Here is an 18,709-nt window from a genome sequence, read left to right as displayed (position 1 = left end):
GGCTGTGGCAGATGCTCGGCTCCAGGTGCCAGAGGGGCAAGACCTGGTGCTCCTGAAGCAGAACAGCCACCTGCGGCGCCTTCTAGGAGACCTGGAGAGGCAACAGAGTGCCCTTGAGATGGAGAACCGCCTCCTGAGAAAGGAAGGCTCTCCAGAAGCGCGCAAGGAGGCAGAGAGGCTGCAGTAGATAAATGCGCGCCTAGCTGCCCTCGCCTCGCAGCTGGGAGAAAGATGCAGGCAACTGCAGGCGACCACTGATTGCCTGATCAACACTCAAGTGCCACTGCCCATCCAAAGCCCCACTGAGGAACTGTGCACGGCATCGCTTCCTCAGCAGAGGGGTGGAGAAATGGGAGAGCCTGCTGGAGCTTTGCTGGCTTCTCAGAGAAGGTAGCTGAGGAGCTTCAGGCCCACGTGGCTGCAGGTGAAGAGGCCTCTGATCATGTGAGCGCCCACAGCTGAACTGGTGAGGAGTTAGAGGTGCAGCTCTCGGAGGTGACAAATGAAAACGCCCGCCTGGCTGAAGAAAACGCTCGCCTCCGTGGGCAGATGGGTTTGGCAGAACACGTTCGAGCTGAAAATGCCGCCCTGAAAGGGCAACTGGCACGAGTGGCAGCGGAGTGAGACGCTGCCATCCAAATGAAGGTCTGTCTTCAAACCCAGCTGGAAGAGGCAGAGCGCAAACTGGAAGCCATGAGAGAAATGGCAGAACGGAGTCAACAGCTGGAGAAGGAACTTGAGGAGACAAAGTTAGCGCTCCAGAGGAAAGAAGAGCAAGGCAAGTGTTTGCCGAGGGCTCAGGCAGAAGCACCCAGGGAACCCCAAGAAACCCTGCAACTGTTTCGAGCCCAGCTGGTTTGGTATCAGAAGCTAAATGAGCAACACCAGCAGCTACTTGGGGAACTTGAATGGCTGGAAAGAGAAAGATCCAAGCGTATCACTCCCAGGCCGCGCCAGGCTAACGGGGCTGCAGACAAGGAGTCCATCCTCCTGGCGGCTATGAGAAAACAACCGGCGGAGCTGCGAGCATTCGTAGCTCGATACAGCTACGATCCTTTCAGTGGTCCCAATGAGCGGCCTGAACTAGAGCTTCCTCTAGTTGCTGGGCAATACGTGTACATCTTTGGAGACGTGGATGAAGATGGTTGGTATGTGGGAGAGCCGACCAACGGCACAAGAGGCTTCGTCCCCTCTAATCTTGTTGAAGAAGTTTCAGATGACGGACAACCTGATGACACCGGAGGCTGTCCAGAGACAAGTGATTGGTAGCAGGACCCAGATGATGTCTGTCCTGTCTTCTTATATGTTCTTATTAAATCTTTTCCTAACGATCTCTCTGCACAGTCTCACTCTCTATCCTGTGTGGATGTGTACTGAAAGGACTATGTGCCAGCTACTGGGGGGCTTGGCGTGGGTGGACTGGGTGCCAGCTACTGGAGTCAACCGGGGGGCATAGGCACCCCTGGCTTGTGGTGCCAGCTACTGGCGTGGGTCCCAGTGCAGCCGGGCCCTGGCTGGGATATCGGGTGGGCAGAGGGTCTGTGCTGGGTGGCTGTGGGGTTCCTGCACCACAAATGTGTGAGTGCTGCACGTTTGCAGGGACCACCAAGACGGACCAGTCAGCAAGTAGGCGACTCGTGGGGTGGGTCAGAGGGCCGGAATCCAGGCAGGGGTACTGGCAGGGCAGAGAGGCTGTGCCGGTACTCTGGGGATCCATGAACATGCGTGTGCTTGTGAACGCACAGTGTGTTGTGTGTGTGCCTGCACTAGTGACCTCCTGTCTCTGGCAGCCCAAGAGGAGGAGGGGACCTGGCTGTCTCTGTGTTTTATGTGAGTCCTCCACGTGGGTACTGTTGACGGCAGCGCCTCGTCTGTGTGACTGGCCGTGTCAGTGTCCTCTCCGCAGGTGTGTCTGTGCGTGTGCATCTCTGGGATGCGTGCTCAGCTTCGCTAGAAGTTGCATCTGCAAGCGGAAAAGTGGCAGCTGCATCCCTCAGCCTGGGCAAAGACTCCAGATCCCCAGGCACCAGGCTGGGCTCCAGCAGCCAGGCAGGACTGTACTGGTGGTACTGGACTGGGCTACAGGGGCACGGTAAGAGGGGTCCTTGGCTGCAGTGCCTGGAAGCGGTGGCCAGTCTTGACATCCCTTAACACCGTGGGTCTGTGGGATGCATGGGGGGATCTGAATCCTGCCTCATCCCCAGGGCTTCCAGCTGGCGATGAGATGTCTGCATCGCTTCAGCTGAATCCCTGCCCAGCCAGAGCGTTTAACCAACACCTCCCTGTCACTGCCTGTGTGTCCTTTTTGTTATGGGCCAAGAATATCCATGCCCAGAGGGGAACATCTACACCTCCCATAGACATCTGCGCTCTGGTAGGACAAGCCATGCTTTTGGAATCGCTCTCTCTCCACTCTTTAGAGAGGGACAGTTGGCGATTACTGCAGTCAGCTAAAAAGTCCATTCCCCAAGGGTGACTCCGCTGCCTTTCAGGAGCTGAGACATCTCCAGGGAGCCCAGAAGAGGCAGAGAAAGTGAAGCCTTGGGCTGGTCCTCTGCTCCTGAGCTGGGCCGGGCTCCTGGGACGGAGGGAGCTCCCAGCAAGTGGGCAGCGCTTTGTGAGAGACAGCTCTGCCCAGGAGCAGCTCCCCTGCCTTTCCTCAGGGCCCGCAGCTCCACGCTGAGGCGCTCAGCCCTAAAGGTGGAGTTCGTTGCCTGGCAACCTCCACCCAGCAGTCCCTGGGGAGTCAGCCAATCGCGTTTGAGGAGGCGGGGGCAAGGCATGTGATGGACAGGTAACCCACCAGTCAAGCTTCGAGGCCTGCAGGAAAGGCGGCAAGAGGGGCAAAAGCTGGGCACCCTGCCGGGGTGTGTGGGGGGGTGCTGGTTGGAGGCGGGGCATGCCCGCTCCACCAATCACAGCTGGCAAGAGCAGAGCACAGCTGACTGATGAGCCGCCTGACCCATCGCCGGATGGGAGGAGCAGTCTCAGGCAGCCAATCGGAGGAAACATCGCCTCAGGGGAGGGCGGGCAGCACACGCAGCAGGCGGCCAATCCCAGAGAGCATCACCTCAGGGGCACCTGGGCAGCCTGAGCCCTGGGGCCAGTCAGAGGCAGCCCTGAGGGGAGGGCGGGCCCCAAAGCAGGGCACAGTGACAGCCGAGGGGAGCGATCCGAGGCAGCACCGCCTGAAGGGAGGAGACTGGCAGCCCTCCCCAGCGGTGCTGACCCATGGGAGAAGAAGGTGGGGCCTTCTCATGGGGCCAGGAGGTTCCTGTAGGCACCTGCAGTGCCGAGGGCTCCGGCAGTCCTGGGAGCTGAGTGTGCCAGGCGCAGGGCAAGCGGCTGAGCTGGGCGTTCTCCAGCGGCAGGCATTTGGACGAGGGGCGCTCGGAGGGAACCCGTCTTGCCCTCCCGCTTCTTCTTGTGCTTCTTGAAGTCGAAGCACTTGTGCAAGGCTCCAGGAGGAGTTGATTTGGTGCCCGCCTTTGCTAACTGCAGGTGGGTGGCCTGCAGCGGGCAGGGAATGGGACAGGCCTGCTCGCAGGAATGCCGTGGGAGGGGAGGTCCGTCGCTCAGGGAGACAAGGATGAAGGGTGGGCCTTGAGGGTTGTGGTGCTTCTCTTCCCAGGTCCCCATTCCACGTGAGGAAGCTCTGCTTCCCTGGCAATGGCCAAACATCTGCCTGCCCTTGGGAAGCCCCGGGGAGCTCCCTTCGGGAGTCTCTGTGGCGCAATCGGTTAGCGCGTTCGGCTGTTAACCGAAAGGTTGGTGGTTCGAGCCCACCCAGGGACGCCTCTCCCGTCCTGCCTGCCTATGCCACAGTGTGCTAGCCTTGTTTAAGTTCCTTTCCAACCCAAAGCAGCCTATGGCTCTAGAAAAAAACACAGGCTCTTCAGTCCCCTCAGCAAAGCCAGAGGAAGGAAAGAAAACCGATAGCACCAGTTCCTTATTCTGATTTGCCTGCCCAGCTTGGGGAGCAGGGCTTAGCTCCCACCTGAGCTCAACCCACCACATAATTTGCCTTAGTTCTACTTTCTTGTAGCTGAGGATGGGGGAGTGATAGAACGGCTTTGGTGGGCACCTGGCGTTCAGCCAGGGTCAACCCATCACAGTCTTTTTGGTGGAGAATGCGGGCAGTGTGAGGAATTTGAGATAAGGATAGTAACTGAGAGAGGTAACGGGCAAAACATGGACTGAACGCAGCTAGAGAGTTAAGAGCTGCTTGATAAGTGGGGAATTCTTTTTGTTGATGTGAGTGAAGATTTTGTGTGATGAATGTAGATTTTAATGACCGTTCTTAAAAATGTGATACACAGAGGTTTTGGTAGCGGGGGGGGGTTACAGGGGTGGCTTCTGTAAGAAGCTGCTGGAAGCTTCCCCTGTGTTTGAGAGAGAGCGAGCCCATACCAGCCGGCTCTAAGACGGACCCGCCGCCGGCCAAGGCCGAGCCACTCAGTGATAGTGGTAACGCCTCTGGAACAGCCGCCCGAGAGAGGAGTGAGAACATGTAAGAGAAACAAGCCTGCGGACACCAAGGTCAGTGAAGAAGGAGGGGGAGGAGATGCTCCAGGCGCCGGAGCGAAGATTCCCCTGCAGCCCGTGGTGAAGACCCTGGTGAGGCAGGCTGTCCCCCTGCAGTCCAGGGAGGTCCACGGTGGAGCAGATCTCCACCTGCAGCCCGTGGAGGACCCCACGCCGGAGCAGGTGGGTTCCCGAAGGAGGCTGTGACCCCGTGGGAACCCCGCGCTGGAGCAGGTTCCTGGCAGGACCCGCGGATCTGCGGAGAGAGGAGCCCGTGGAGCAGGTTTTCTGGCAGGACTTGTGACCCCGTGGGGGACCCGCGCTGGAGCAGTGTGCTCCTGACGGACTGCACACCGTGGAAAGGACCCATGCTGGAGCAGTTCGTGAAGAGCTGCAGCCCGTGGGAATGGCCCACGTTGGAGAAGTTCGTGGAGGACTGACCCCGTGGGTGGGACCCCACGCTGGAGCGGGGGAAGAGTGTGATCAGCCCTCACCCTGAGGAGGTGAAGCGGCAGAAAATAACGTGTGATGACCGTAAACCCCATCCCTGTCCCCCTTGTGCCGCTGGGGGGGCTTGGTGGAGAAATCCGGGAGTGAAGTTGTGCCCGGGAAGAAGGGAGGGGGGTGGGAAGGTGTTCTGAGATTTCGTTTTATTTCTCATTACCTTACTCTGGCTGATTTGTAATAAACTGAGCTAATTTTCCCTAAGCTGAGTCTGTTTTGCCTGGGACGGTAATTAGTGAATGATCTCTCCTGTCCTTATCTCTGGGCGTTCAGCCAGGGTCAACCCATCACATTTCTCTAAAGACACTAACAGTAGCGTGCTCTACAAACATTTCTCCTTTTTCTTGATGGTCATTAGACTCATTTCTTTACTCTTAGTAAACTTAATTGCTTTAATGTTCTGCCTTTCACCTGACTTGATCCCCATCCACTGCTGCTTGTTCTTCTCCAGACTCCTGCCTTCAGCCTGGGACACCCCACCAGTATCAGTCCCCTGCCGAAGGAAAAGTCTTCTCTTCTGAGAGAGAAAAGAAGTCCCAGTCTTCCCAGGGACAGAGCTGGGAAGGGCTGTCTGGAGCAAGTCTTTGCTAAAACTGTTTGAGGAGCATGAGCAAATTCAAGTGATGGAAAATCCTGCATTTCTGGGCCTGGGGGGGTCCCCAGGGTGCTGCTGCGTCCCCAGCACATGTCCCCATGTCACCGGAGCCCTCTGTGAGGTCACAGTGGTTGGGCTCTACATCTTCCTCCTGGGGCTGGTGCTGCCCCAGTTTCTCATGGCTTTTGCGTGGAGGAGCAGCGTGTCGATCCGTGGGATCCTGTTGCCCATGCGGAGGATGAGAGCGCTCAGAGGTGAGGGGCTGGTGGGAGGCTGGGGTCTGATACGTGCTGGGGGCAGTGTCTGTCCCAGCCGGGTGCTGGGGGCTGCCTCCCATCACCTCTCATCCTGCTGCCAGGCACGTCCCGGAGGGTCCTGGCTCCATCCTCTCCCTGGCCACCGTGAGGCAGCTGGGGGCCGCTCCGAGGTGACTTGGGCTGGCCGGCTCTTGTCAGGGCTGCCCAGCCCCAGCCCTGCCGGCCTCTCCTTGCGGAGCCCATGTCCGTCCCCTGGCCAGCTCAGGGCCCCTGTGCTGGACTCGCTCCAGCGCATTGCTGCCGTTCTGTCACTGAGGAGCCCGGGACGGGCCCAGTCCCCCAAGATGGTCTTCCCACTGCCGCGGTGAGGGGAAGACTCCCTCCCCTCAGCCCACTGACTTCCCTCTTGCCAGTACAGCCCAGCACAGGCTGATAGTGCTGGGGCAGTCTGGGAAGATCCTCACCCCTCCCTGGCGCGAAGCCCCGCAGCCAGCAAAGCCATTCCTTTCTTTTCTTGCAGCTCTCTGCTCATGCGTGCGTTCCCAGTCCAGACCTGCGCGTTCTGAGGACAGAGGCGGGGTGACGGGGACCGTCCCTGCGGCCGTCACTACCTTTGTGGCCGTCGGGACTTCTCTGCTAAAGCGACTGCAAGACCATGAGGTGAGGTGGGGGTTGAGGGCTCCCCTCCATGCCCCTGGCTTCCCCGGGTGCCGTGGCAGAGGGGCGTCTCACCTGACAGCACCTCTGCCCTCCTGCAGGCGCTTTGTCCCCAGGCGCCGATCCTGCTGCTCAAGCTGGACTAATGCCATTGCTCCCCACTCCTTTCCCCGGGAGCTCCCAGTGCTGGGGCTCCTGCCCATGCGAGGAGCAACACTGGGCCCCAAGGCGCAGGGTGCTCACGGCTTCCCCTCCTCGGGGCATGGTCTCGTTCCCATGCCTTCCCCTTTGTCACGGTCCATTGGGATCTCTCAAATGTACAGGACAACATACGCTGTGATTTCAACTTTATTTCATGAGCTCAGTCAGAAATACAATAAAAAACCATGACAGGGGCTCAATTCCCTTCTCCCAGACTCGTCTATCACGTGAATTCACTCCTTCACCAGTCAAGTCGTAAGGTTTCATAACTTATAATCTGTAACTCTTAATATCGCGCACGTATGAGCAAAAAAAAGAATTTTTTTGCTATGAACCTATGAGCCAACTGAGAGAGCGCTCACCCTTCCTCCTCCATCACGGTGTGGGCGTCCCCTGTGTCGCACCGGGAAGCATGAAAGCCTCAGCAGTTCAGCTGCTGTTGGATCTGCTTCAAAAGCTTTTTGAGTAAGCTGATGTTTTATACCCTCCAGCTTGGAGGCTGGGTCTATACCATTTCCGTACATTAGTGGATTCTGAGGAAACTACCAGACAAAAGGTAATGGCTGCCGGAGACAGCCATCCGCAGCTGGTAGTGGCTGCATCATGGCCCTTTAGCTCTCTCTGGCCACCCGTCCTGCCTACGCGGTGCTCTCGCTTTGACCTAATGGTGCTGCTCCCAGCATACACCAGGCCTTAGCAGGAGCTGGGTTAGCCAAAATCTAGGCAGGAGTTGAGTGAACAGTCACACCCTTCCTTGTCCGGCACTTTCCCCCTGACCTCCGCCATCCCCCGTTTTCAGGAGTGACCGCCCAGGCTCCCATGTGGCCTTTTGCCCCGGTGGAGTCGATCTCCCTGTCTGACTCTCTGCTCGTGTCAGAGGCGCCGTGGAAGATCCTGCTGTTCCCCGTGGCTGTCCTGACCGATGCCTGCAACTCGTCCCTCGTGCCTGTGTCACGCAGATGATTTGGGGGGCAGCAGGTCTCTGTCGTGGCTCCCTGGGAACAAGGGCAAAGCAAGTCCCATCACTCCCCTTTGTGGTCCGTCCCCAGGGTGACCGAGTGGAGACGTACCGGGAGCTGGAGAGCGTCTTGTGGGGAGACGACGGCTGTTTGACGAGTGGCGTTGTGAACCGCCTGATAGCAGAGGCGTTGAGTGACATGCGAGCAGCCCAGGTGAGCTTGTTCTCTTTCAAGGCCACCCAAGCAGCCTGCCTCTGCCCCTGGTTTTGGGGGAAATACAGAGTGGCGCAGAGATGTTCCTCGGTTGTTCAGACCCAGCAGAGGTCCTAAGGGAGAGGCTCTGGGGACTCGTCATGACAGGGAATTTGGAGAGGGGAGTGTTGTGTTAAAGGGTAAAGACTTCTGGCAGAAAATAACCCCCCTTGCGTTCCAGCTTGTCTTTAGATGTCAGAGGGGCTGGGGGCGGCTAGGCTTAGATTCTGGGTGATGCCCAATTCAGCACTGTAAGTCCGGTCGCGTTCAATGTGTTGAACTATCACGATTATGGACGCACAAATAGCGCACTGTACTTTCAGTTTAGTCGCGTTCAATGAACTATCACAGCCAGACTTAAGGAGCTTGGTTGCGTTCAATGAACTATCATGGCTAGATTTTAATGAATAGTACAGTTTGTTAAAGCAACAGGAGTACAGGTTCTTTTGGATTGCCGATGATAAATACACTGTCTGCAAGGCACGTGCAAATAATAATACAGTCGACTACAAGCGCATTCAATTATGGAAGAAAAAGAGCTCTAAAGAATTCTAAGTTTCCCGGGAAAGCACTCGGTACAGCCGAGTGTTCGAATCTCACCCAAGAGGTGTCCCTCTGGGGGGAAGAGAGGTTCAGCCTGTCGACTGACCCCAGAAGGCAGTGATGTCCTCCCAACTTGTCCACGATGGTATCTTCCCTAGTAGTCCCCCTCTCTTTGGGCCTTTTTATACTATTTTCCTATTTAGGTGGAGCTCGAGTGACTCAAGTCATGCATGCCTTTACTTTGATTGGTATTAAGTTCTCTCGCCTTGCTTTTAAAAGGACATGCTAGAAAAAAATTCAGAGCGCAGGCTCAGTGAGGGGTGGTTGCACTTTGGAGGCGGGTAGCTTTTGGGATGGAGGTGTGTTTTGGTATTATAATGAGCAAAGTTCACCCAGAGGACGTGATGTTGCGTGTCAGTACCCCAGGACAGGGCACTTAGGAGATAAATCAGAAGTAGGGCGGTAGATCGACAGAACCCCCATGATTTTACCTCCTTGCTTCCGTGGATTCAATGCAGGGACCTACCGTTCCTATCGTTCCAGTTCCCTATCCCTGTGATAATATCACAGAGACTGGCCGTGGCGTCTCCGCTCCACTCCACCCTCCGTGTTACTTCTCTTAGGGTCAGCACACCAAACTCCCTTGGTGTTGCTAACATCTAAGGTTGCAGGTTACGTTGCACAGAGAATTATTAGGGAACCGATTCCTTGCGTGTCCACTGCATTCCACCCTGGAGGTTTTGCCTTCCCTCAAGGGGGTGCGGGGAACACACTGATAAGTCACTTCTAGCAGTCACTCCACAGGGAGGCAGGGAACTGTGCAGAGAAGCGGACTCGGGGCTGTTTCTAACTGAGCGACAGCTGGGTTCAAGCTCAACACTGTTTGTCCTGCTTTGAGGAAGAGCCGTGGCAACCCACCAGCCCCACGGAGAGGTCCCAGGGGGGTCCTGAGTCTGCGGCAGTTTGATCCTGGCATCTGCATGGAGAGGGAGAGGGGGCAGCAGCACAGGGCTGTTCTGGGGCAAAGCCTCCCTCATCTCGCCAGGGAACTGCTCGCCTATCCCAGGGTACAAGAGGCAGCAGCCGCTCGGCCCCGAGCACAGCTGTCCCGAGGGGTCTCGCAGAGGAGATGGGGTCATTCAGCCTGCCCTAGTGCCTCAGCCTTTTTCTCCGGAGTGTTTAACCCGTGACGCTTTTGCAGGGTGTGACAGGTGACGTGAAGATGGCCGCTAGTGACGTCCTGGTAGCTCTGGCCCGCTCCCACTTCCACTTTGTCATGTCCGAGCTCCAGAGCCACCTGAAGGCCATGAGGAAGGTCCCTGATGAGATTGTGCTCCTCACCTTGGGCAAAATGGCCCGCAGATATGGTATGGCACCCTGGGCCTTGGGTAGAGATCTGTGATAACAAGGAGAAGGGATCCTCCCCCTCCCTAAACGCCCTGTGTTGAACTGGGGGGCTACGGAGTTGCCGTGCCTCCTTGTTCCGCGCCAGGGCCAGTTGGCAGCTCTGCCTTATCAGCCCGATCCCAGTTCCCAAAGGGTGGGAACCTGTTGGAGACAAACCCGCAGGGTCTTGGCCCCCCACCGTCCTCCCCATTTCCCCAAAGGGCTTCCCCCCTGGCGAAGGCAGCCCGTCCCACGCCCTCCGGCACGTCCTGCGTGGCCCAGCAGCCCCAGCCCTGGCAGGGATGGACCCCAGTCTCCCGTGTCTCTCACCGACCCTCTCGGTCCCTCTGTCCCTGCCTCCTCTGCAGCCCTGCGGTGCATCCCCTTTGTGGGAATGACGCTGCTCGCCCTGCGCGCCGTGCTGACCCGGGTGGGGAGCGGCGAGGTCCTGCATGCCGTCTGCAGCGGTGAGTGTCGGCTCCTTGGCTGGGGTCCTAGGGGCAGGGGCGGCCTTCGATGCCTCCATGTGATCTCAGAGGGAACGTGGTGGGTGTGAGCCCGGGGCAATCCCAAACTGCAGCGAGTGGGTAGGAGAAGCGGGAGAAGGCCAGGAGGTTTCTGTGGGCGGGACGCGGCAGCGCTGCACGGAGAAACTCCTGGGTCCCTTCCCATGGTTTCTGTTCCCCCGCTTCCCTCCGGGATTAAACTCCCTGCTCTGAAAGGGCGAGTATGAGGGAAGGGAAGGGAAAAGAAAAGGGAAGGGAAAAGGGAGGGGAAAAGGGAAGGGAAAAGGGAAGGGAAGGGTGTGCAGTTGGAAATGCTGGAGGGGAAGGGGCCGCTGAGGAGGAGAAGGTGCGATGGGTGTGAGGAGGAGAGAAACGGTGGGGTGTTTGAACCCAGGCACCTCAAGAGCACGGCTTGCCCTCGGATCCAGATCTAGTGCTGGGCTGAGCCCTGCCGAGCCTGGGACCGTCCTTAAAGCAGGCTTGGGCGTGAACGCAAGGTACCGTCCCTGCTGCAGACTCTCACATGCTCCCTTTTCCTTTGTCCTGGTGCAGTCCTGGAGCAATGGTCGAAAGGAGTCAGTACATACCTCTGCAGCTGGGAGCAATGCCCCTTCCCTCGCAAGGGGGTAGCACAGTTCTGTGAAGCCATTTACCCGCTCTTCCGCTATGTGGTGGCAAATTGGCTGGACTGCAAGGAGGAAGAGGTGAGAAGTGCTGCTTTCCACGCCCGGGGCTGCAGCAGGGATGACCGTGGCGCTGGGTCCGTCTGTGCCCAGTGGGGTGCGAGCAGAGGGCCGAGGGGAGGGGGGCTTCCCGACGGGAAGCAGCCGAGCCTTGGGGCCTTTCTGCAGGGAGGGCTGGGGTAGCAGGGTGGGGAAGTGCTCTCTCTCCTCTGGAGCGAGCCCTTCTTCTGCAGGGCAGAAGGGAAAGGGAAACTCCTTCCCACTGGGAAGGGCAGACCGGTGTCCAGGGGATGCTGAGCACTAGGCAGACCTTCGGCCCTCCAAGCGGAGCCTCTCCCTTCCCTCTTCAGGACAAGCAGGCTGTCCTCGGGGCAGTGGCTGCCATGCTGGGGGTCCTTCTGCATGAGGAGCAGTACCGAGAGCAGACCTGGGAGCCGCTCCTCTGGCTCCTGCTGCAATGCCAGGAGGTCCGAGACAACTCCCGGCTCACCAAGGTGAGATGTTGCGCAGGGCCTGGCGTGGCTGCTGGGGTGGGTCTGCGCGAGTGCTAAGAGGCACTGGGGAGCTGTGGGGTGCCAGGAGGAGCTGGGAAGCCCTTAGAGAAGGAACAGGAAGAGCAGAGGAGGCCTGAGGTTTCCTGGGCTCTTTGGGCAGAAGAGGAGAAACCCGGGGCAGGGCGGGAGGGAGGCAAGAGTCCCTGGGGCTCAACTGCTTGGGAAGGGAGGCATTGCCAGCTCCCTGAGGCTCTGTGTGCAGGAAGAGCTTTGCCCGAACGCCCAGGGCCATGTCCAGTCCCATGCGGCGACTGGCGAGGTCTGATGAGTGGGAAACTGAGTTGTCAAGCCCGGGCTCCGTTCCGAGGAAAGAGACCCTCTTGATGCTGCTCTGCTCGTCGGGCTTTTCCCTGGGAGCTGATGTTTGGGGCTCCCCTTATCCCAGATGTGCTGGGTTTCTCCCTTCCCAAGTGCCTTTAGGTGGCTTTAGCCTCCTCTTCCCCCCCGTTCTCTTGTAGAGCCTCAGCTATGTCCTGGAGATACTGGAGGGAGTTCAGACCCCAATGCCACAGGGCACGGCTCTTGCCACCGGCACCGCTGTGCGCCGCCAGGTAAGGGGAGCCCTGCGCCCTGCCGCAAGCCTGGGGCCTGCACCCGTGATTGCCACGGAGGGGAAGGACCTGCCGGCTGGCAGGGCAGAGCAGGGCGTTCCTCCACTGGGACCTTCCTGCAGGCCCGGAGCATGCCAGGACTTCGATCCGGGTGCCATCTTAAGGCTGCAGGAGGCCTGATCCTGGCTGTTTGGCACGGGCCTGAGCGGCAGCCCGGTTCCCACAGCCATTTCCCTCTCGGCCAAGTCGCAGGAGGACTCTGGAGCGCCAGCACCCTGAGGGCAGCCTTTCAGCGCTGCTCAGCCTCAGCTCCTGGGCAGCCTGGGCTGCCGCAAACCTCTGTGTGTGCCCGGGGCCACCGTGGGGTGGGCTGGGTTTCGGCTGTGGGTCCCATGCCCAGAGTGCCCAGGGAGAGGAGAACGGAGAGCACCATTACTTTTCAGTCCCTCTCAGCACTGATGCCACTTTCTCTAAAATGGATCTTGTTCCCACAGCTCCCTGATGTGACCGAGGAGCCTGGCCCGGCCCAGAAGGCAGTGCTGTCCCGCTGCATCATGCTGCAGGGTAAGGAGAGGAGACTGGGCGATGGCCCGCCGTGCCGTGGCAGCTCTCTCCCTGTCCTTGGCTGTTGGGGACAGCTGCCTGCTGATGCAGAATGCGCTTTCTTCCCCGCAGCACGAATGCGCCCCGAGGAGACAGTCATGTTTCTGCACTCCCAGCTGAGCGGTGGGAGCGAGGCCGGTCGCGTGGCAGCCCTGGGCCTGCTGGGAGTGCTGGCCCGCGCTGACGGTCAGTGCCACAGACCAGGGACGCAAGGCAGGGGTTGGGGCTGCTGGGCTGACAGCAGGAACGGGCCGAAAGTGGGGCACCCGCACCCAAAGGGAGCTGCGAAGAGCGGGTCCCCCAGCCGAGCTGACGCCCCGCAGCAGGGCTCTCCCCCGGCAGTTAGAAATGCCGGCACACCAGGGACGACGCTCCAAGCTCTGTAACACGGGCAGGCTGGTGGGCGGGCAGGTGGGCTGCTTTGCACAGGAGCTGCTCGTACCCGTGCTGCTTCTCTTGTTCTCTCTGTTGCCATAGCCTTCGGTCCCTGTAAAATAGCCTCTGGAAGTGGGGTTGCTCCGGCTACGCCGCTGCTTCCCGTGAAGCCAGTCAGGCCCCGCTCTTCTGTCCCATTGGAAGCTTCAGGGGATCCTTTCTGCCACTGGGGCTCTGCCTCAATGCACACCTCTCCGTATCTCTTCCAGCACCTGCGGTGAGAGAGAAGCTGCCCCAGCTGGTGGAGGCCACGCGCTCCTTGTGCAGTGACCCCAGTGCCCAGGTGAACTGGCTTGGGAAGGGAGGGTGCCGCCAGGGGAGGCAGAGAAACCCTTTCCCGTGGGACAGAGCCAGGGGGCCTGGGGAAGTGCTGGCGCGTTGCCCAGGTGGTGGCTGATGGCTCATCCCTGGGGAGAGCTGGCAGGGCAGAGCAGGGAGGTCTCTGCGCTCTGTGGGGCAAATGCCCATCCAGCCTGGTGCTGAAGCCCAGCCCTGACGCCAGGAGCGAAAGCTTCTGCCGTGGCCTCGCCACCTCTCTGCGAGCCACAAAGGCGCAAACCCTCTGGGTTTTGAACAGGAGGGTCATAACCACACTCTCCCCTGGCAGGTGCGGAGGGCAGTTCTGGAGTTCAGCAGGGAGCGGCTCAGCTCCGGATCCCAGAGCTGCTGGCCATGGGATGTGGTGGGGCACATCTTCAGCGAGTTCAGCCGGACCTCGGGCAGACTGGTAAGGGCAGAGCAGGACACCCAGGGCTGGTTTTTTTGACCAGTGCCTGGACCGTGCTGAGAGCTCCTGCCGGCGGCCTCGGCCTTGGAGAGCTCCATGCTGCAGAGCCATCGGCGCTGGCACTGCCGTCAGAGCCGCTTCCGAATGGCCGTTCCCCGTGGGTGTCTGTGCCGATGTTGGTGGAGATGTCAGTGGATGATGTGGGTTTACACCTCGTCATGCCACCCGGCACTGTGGTGCCGAGCTGTGCCCACAGGCGCCTTCGGCAAAGCCGCCTTGCAAAGGGAGGGTCTCGTAGGGGCAGGACATCTTCCATCCTTAAATGCTGGTGGACGGTGAGCAAAACACAGCCAGTGCAGACAGGTGGGCCTGGCTAGAGGAGCTTTCTGTGGTGTTCTCGTGCTCTGGCCCTCCAAAGCACACCCTGCCCATCCAGTAACAGTCTGGGGGCCCACATCCCTTCTGGCAAGGGGACGGGCTGTTTGGCAGTCCCTGTGGTGAGCATTTCCCAGCATTCAGCTGGGTGCCCAGGAGGTGAAAGCTGGGGATGGCCGAGCCTCCCGCTGACTCGCCGAGGACATTCCCTCTGGCCGCACCTTCCCTCTAGCTGGGAGATCCACGTGCGTCGCTCTGAGGCTCGGGGAGGCTCTGCTTTGGGAGCAGGGCAAAGGAAAGGGCTTCTGGGTGCTCCTCCACATCCGTCGGGCTGGGTGTGCTGCCTCCAGGGCTGGCACTGAGCACAGCCTTGCTGAAGGGCACGTTCCTCACCTCTGCTTTGGTGGCACGACAGCAGCATTTGGGCCCCAGGGGACCGAGTAGACAAGCAGCGGCACTGTCTGCTCCCAGGCTTCCCAGTCCTTCCCAGGGTCTGGGACCCGGTCCTTGAGCTGGGTCCGTCTGGCCATCGGGAGGGAGGCAGGCACGGGAGCAAGAGGAGCACTGGTGAGGCGTGCCTGAGCCTCATCAGCTGGGAGCTGAAGGTAATTGGGGGTTTGCCAACTCTGTCTTACAGGTGGCAGGAGGCCTTTTTGCCTGGGAAAACCCAGAGGATGGAGCAATTCGAGCCCTGTGCCTGGACATTGTGGGCTCACTGGACGTCACTCTGAGAGGGATGACCAAAGTAAGTTGCCCTCTGTCCTGCTGCTGTGGCCACTCCTTGCCTTCAGGACATTTTTCCGTGTGCTCCCCCGTGCCCTGAACCTGTCCCCTCCTGCGCTGAAGCGCACCAGGCTCAGGGAAACGCAGACCGTCCTTTTCGTCTTCGCGCTGAGCGGAAATGCCAGTGTGGCGAATTGCCCGGTTCTTCTCTGCAGCTCCTGTGGCCGAGGCTGCTGCAGTACGTGGTGCCAGCCCAGTACAGCGGCATGCTGATCCCGCTCTCCCGCTGCCTCCGAGCCCTGGTTGAGAGACGGGAGAGAGCGGGGTGCGAGGAGGAGGAGGAGGAGCCGGATGCCATGGACTCCCAGGAGCAAGGTAGGAGCCCCAGCGAGTGCTGCTGCTGGGTTTGGCCAGGGGTCAGGCCAGCCCGCGTCTCCCTGCGCCCCACCAGCCCTGAGCAGGAGCCCAGGAAAAGCAAAGGGCAGAGACAGGCTCTGCTGCTGGGCACGAGGGGCTCTGCCCTGCGTGGCCCCTTGCCCGGCGCAGAGGCCTGGCTCTCCTGCTCGCAGCGCTCTCCTGGTGAGCCGGGGCTCGCTCCTGGCCGTGCTGGAGCTGCCTTCATCTCCTGCTGGGCAGCCCTGGGGAGCCCCCCAGCCAGCGCTATTGCAGCGCAGCTGCTCTCAGCCCTCAGCCCTGTGTGGGGCTATCGGAGGCGTGAGGCTCGTCAGCTCACCCAGCCTTTCTGCCTCCCCACAGCCCGGCTGCCGGCTCCCCAGGCCCTGCTGGCTCGACTGCTGGTGAGTAGCGGGGCCCTGGGGAAAGAGCTTTTCTGGCCAGGGGTGGTGGGAGATCCCGGGGTGGAGATGCTGTTGAGGCCAGTGCCGGGAGCCCCCAAGGAGGAGGCAGCATGCCCGAGCCCATCAGGGATCCCACTCCGTTCTCAGGGCTGGCAGCACCCTGGGTGAAGCCATCGGCTGCCTGCTGCCAGCCAAGCGGCAGCGAGCTCCCTCCCGAGCTCCCTCCTGGGAGAAGCTGTGGCTCTGGCGGCAGGAGCGACCCTTCTCTCCTGCCCTCCTCTAGGTGGTGGCGGCAGCTCCTTACCCGAGCCGCGAACGCGCAGTCGCTGCCTTGCAGCTGCTGCAGGCCCTCCACGGCAGGATCCACAGAGGCTTGGGGGCGGCGTGGGCGACCGAGATCCCCCTCCTGCTGCAGTACCTGGAAGGTAAAGTGCAGGTGGGGAGGGAGAGGCTGGAGGGGAGGGAGGGGGGCAGGAAAACGCAGCTGCCCGGCGCGACGGAGGGCAATTGTCCCCAGTTCTCCAGCACTTGCTCTGCTGCCTTTCCCCTTCCAGGGAGCCGGTGCTGAGGCTGGGGGCAGCTGTCCCCTGGCATCAGTTCGGCCCAGGGGATGGACGGGGCCGTTGATGTCCCCTCGGAGGGCAGGTCTTGGCATCACCCAAGGATGGTGTCTGGGAGAGGGACAGGACTGGTGCTCCTGGAGGGGGTGCAGCCCTCGGCTTTGGAGGACCAAGTCCCCAGGCCAGGCGAGGTTTGCAGCAGCTGTCCTCGGCAGTAGCCTGGGAGAAGGGCTGGAAATGGGCAAAAGGCAATGGGTGGTTCGGGAGAAAATGTGTGTTGGGACCGGGTGGTTGGAGTTGTTGTGGGAGCTGCAGTCGCTCCGTGGGGATCTGCTGCGGCCAGTGCGTCCTTCCCCAGATTGAGTCAATGCCTCTGACGGCCGCCCCTGGGATCCCTCCTGTGTCTTTGGCCTCGCAAGGGCTTTCGCGTAGGCCCTCTCTAGCCTGATGGCCTGGGACTTTTGGGAGGTCGGACTGCAGAGGAGAGCGCCGGACTCGTCTTTGGCGTGAGCTTAAATAGCTGCGAGAGCTTTTGCTTCCTCTTGCTTCCTAGGCAGAACTGAGAGCTCCCTGGCCTCTGCAGAGTGGGAGCGCCGTGTGCTTAAGGTACAGCATCCTTGCGGGGGTGTCACAAATCGAGGGGGGAGAAGAGGGAGCAAAGTTGTGGGAGGAAGCTCGGGGCTGCCTGTGTAGGCACCAGGAGGTGGGGGCACCTCCTGAGCACCCTGCGCCTCCCCCGGCAGTAGGTGCCGGCCCACTCAAGAGGAGCTGCTGCCTGCACACGTGCCACGGCTGATGGCTAATGCCCTCTAACGCTGTGGCACGCGCCTTAGCACTGCCTCCTCCTCTAAGTCCGGCCTGCCGGGGGGTCTCACATGAGGCGTTAGGAGAAGAGGGAAGCTGGTGAAAAGAGGGTTGGGTGGGGTGAGGGAAGAGACTGCCGTTCCCGGCAGCTCTCCCCCGCAGCATCCCGGGACACGTGAGCGTGGAAAGGGCCCTGGCCAAGGTCCGGGGAACACTCGCTTCCTTTCCCGTTCACACCAGTTTCTGCGAGCGTCGCTGGAGCCCGTGGAGGACAAGGCCTGGACCGTAGGCCTGAGCCAGGAGCTGAGCCAGCGGCTGGGCAGCTCTGCTGCCGGCTCCTGGGAGAAGGTGTGTGTCCTGCCCGGCACTGGGGCTGGAGCTGGCGCTGGTGCTCTGCCCACGCAGGCAGATTTCACTGCTTTCCTTTCCCTCGTCCCCAAAAGGCGTTTCCCCTGGGCTGCCCCAGCGGCTGGCCACAGCCTGGCATCGTGGCCGGCTCTGCCTGCTCCCGGAGGTGGTGGGGTCCATCTGGGGCCAGCCCTCTCCTGACGGGCTGGGCCATGACTGCATCTCGGGCTCGGCTTCTTCTCTTTCAGCTTTTCCTGTACAAGGCTCTTGGGACGGTGCTGGCAGCTTGTCAGGACCTCAGACACGTCCAAGGGCAGGTGCTGAGGTTCCTCCAGGAGACAAACCCTGTGGAGCTGTCTGAGGCCAAGGTGGGGTGATGCTCCTGTCCTGAGCATCCCCTGGATTTTCCTGGGGGAGAGGGAGGGCTGCTCCTGGGCCAGCTCCAGACCTCCTTCCTTTCCCCGTTGCTGCTGTTTCCTGCTTGCTGCAACGTCCTGCCTGGCCACTGTCGCTGGCCACGGCTGAATGCCTGGACTGGAACCGACTCCCCGTTTCTCCGTGGTTGCAGGGAATGATTTCTGTTGTGTCCCACGCTGCCGAGAGCCACTTCCACCTGGTCTTGGGCACGGTGACTATGTTCTCTGCCGCTTTCACCAAAGACTGGTCCCGCCAGGCTTCCACGGGCTGGGAGGTAAGGGAATGAGGGGCTTGCTGGTTGGCTTTCCTTTTTTGGCCTTCTTTCCACTTCTACACCTGCAGCAGCCACCCTGTGGCAGCTGCCTTTAGATTAACCTTCTTGGAAGAGCTACCCGAGACCTGTGTTTCAGAGGGGACATCCTGGCCTTGGGGCCCCTGAGGTGTCTTTGGAGAGGATGGGGTTTGGCACCTGGTGGATCAGAGCCACCCAGCTGGGGCAGCTGCAGCAGTTGCTTGCTTGCTCGCTTGCTCGCAGCCACATTGCCCTGACTTAACTTCAGCAGGAGCTGGTGACAAGGGGGTGGGCACAGTGTGACACTCTGCCCCTTCCTCAAAGCTGAGGGCTGGGAGCAGGAGCCTGGTGAGGTCTCGTTGGCTCTGCTCCCCACCTGGGGGCTGTGGGGAAGCCTTTCTGGGCAGGGCAGGGCCCTGCAGAGAGAGCAGTGCAGCCTGGCCTGGGGAGGTGAGC

At 60.4% G+C, this 18,709-nt stretch overlaps 1 protein-coding gene and 1 non-coding gene across 2 annotated transcripts; both read left to right on the top strand.

Moving 5' to 3' along the window:
* Window positions 1-3,721: 3,721 nt before the first annotated feature.
* On the top strand, window positions 3,722-3,795 carry TRNAN-GUU (transfer RNA asparagine (anticodon GUU)). Its single transcript has one exon. It is a non-coding gene; the product is annotated as a tRNA-Asn (tRNA).
* A 1,856-nt stretch (window positions 3,796-5,651) lies between these two features.
* Window positions 5,652-18,424, top strand: LOC142030478 (maestro heat-like repeat-containing protein family member 2B). The gene is made up of 20 exons (XM_075026714.1): window positions 5,652-5,877; window positions 6,401-6,540; window positions 7,788-7,910; window positions 9,694-9,859; window positions 10,247-10,345; window positions 10,937-11,088; window positions 11,418-11,561; window positions 12,080-12,172; window positions 12,667-12,736; window positions 12,848-12,961; window positions 13,420-13,493; window positions 13,818-13,937; window positions 14,950-15,057; window positions 15,251-15,996; window positions 16,051-16,069; window positions 16,116-16,257; window positions 16,946-16,998; window positions 17,437-17,544; window positions 17,793-17,912; window positions 18,113-18,424. Exons 1-20 carry the CDS (start codon window positions 5,652-5,654, stop codon window positions 18,245-18,247), a joined length of 2,952 nt encoding a protein of 983 aa, XP_074882815.1. The 3' UTR covers window positions 18,248-18,424.
* Window positions 18,425-18,709: the final 285 nt, after the last annotated feature.

The sequence above is a fragment of the Buteo buteo genome, chromosome 4 (assembly GCF_964188355.1).
Source record: "Buteo buteo chromosome 4, bButBut1.hap1.1, whole genome shotgun sequence".
In the NCBI taxonomy this organism is placed as follows: Eukaryota; Metazoa; Chordata; class Aves; order Accipitriformes; family Accipitridae; genus Buteo; species Buteo buteo.
The sequence above is the reverse complement of the archived record's forward strand: the minus strand, read 5'-3'. Positions and strand labels throughout refer to the sequence as shown.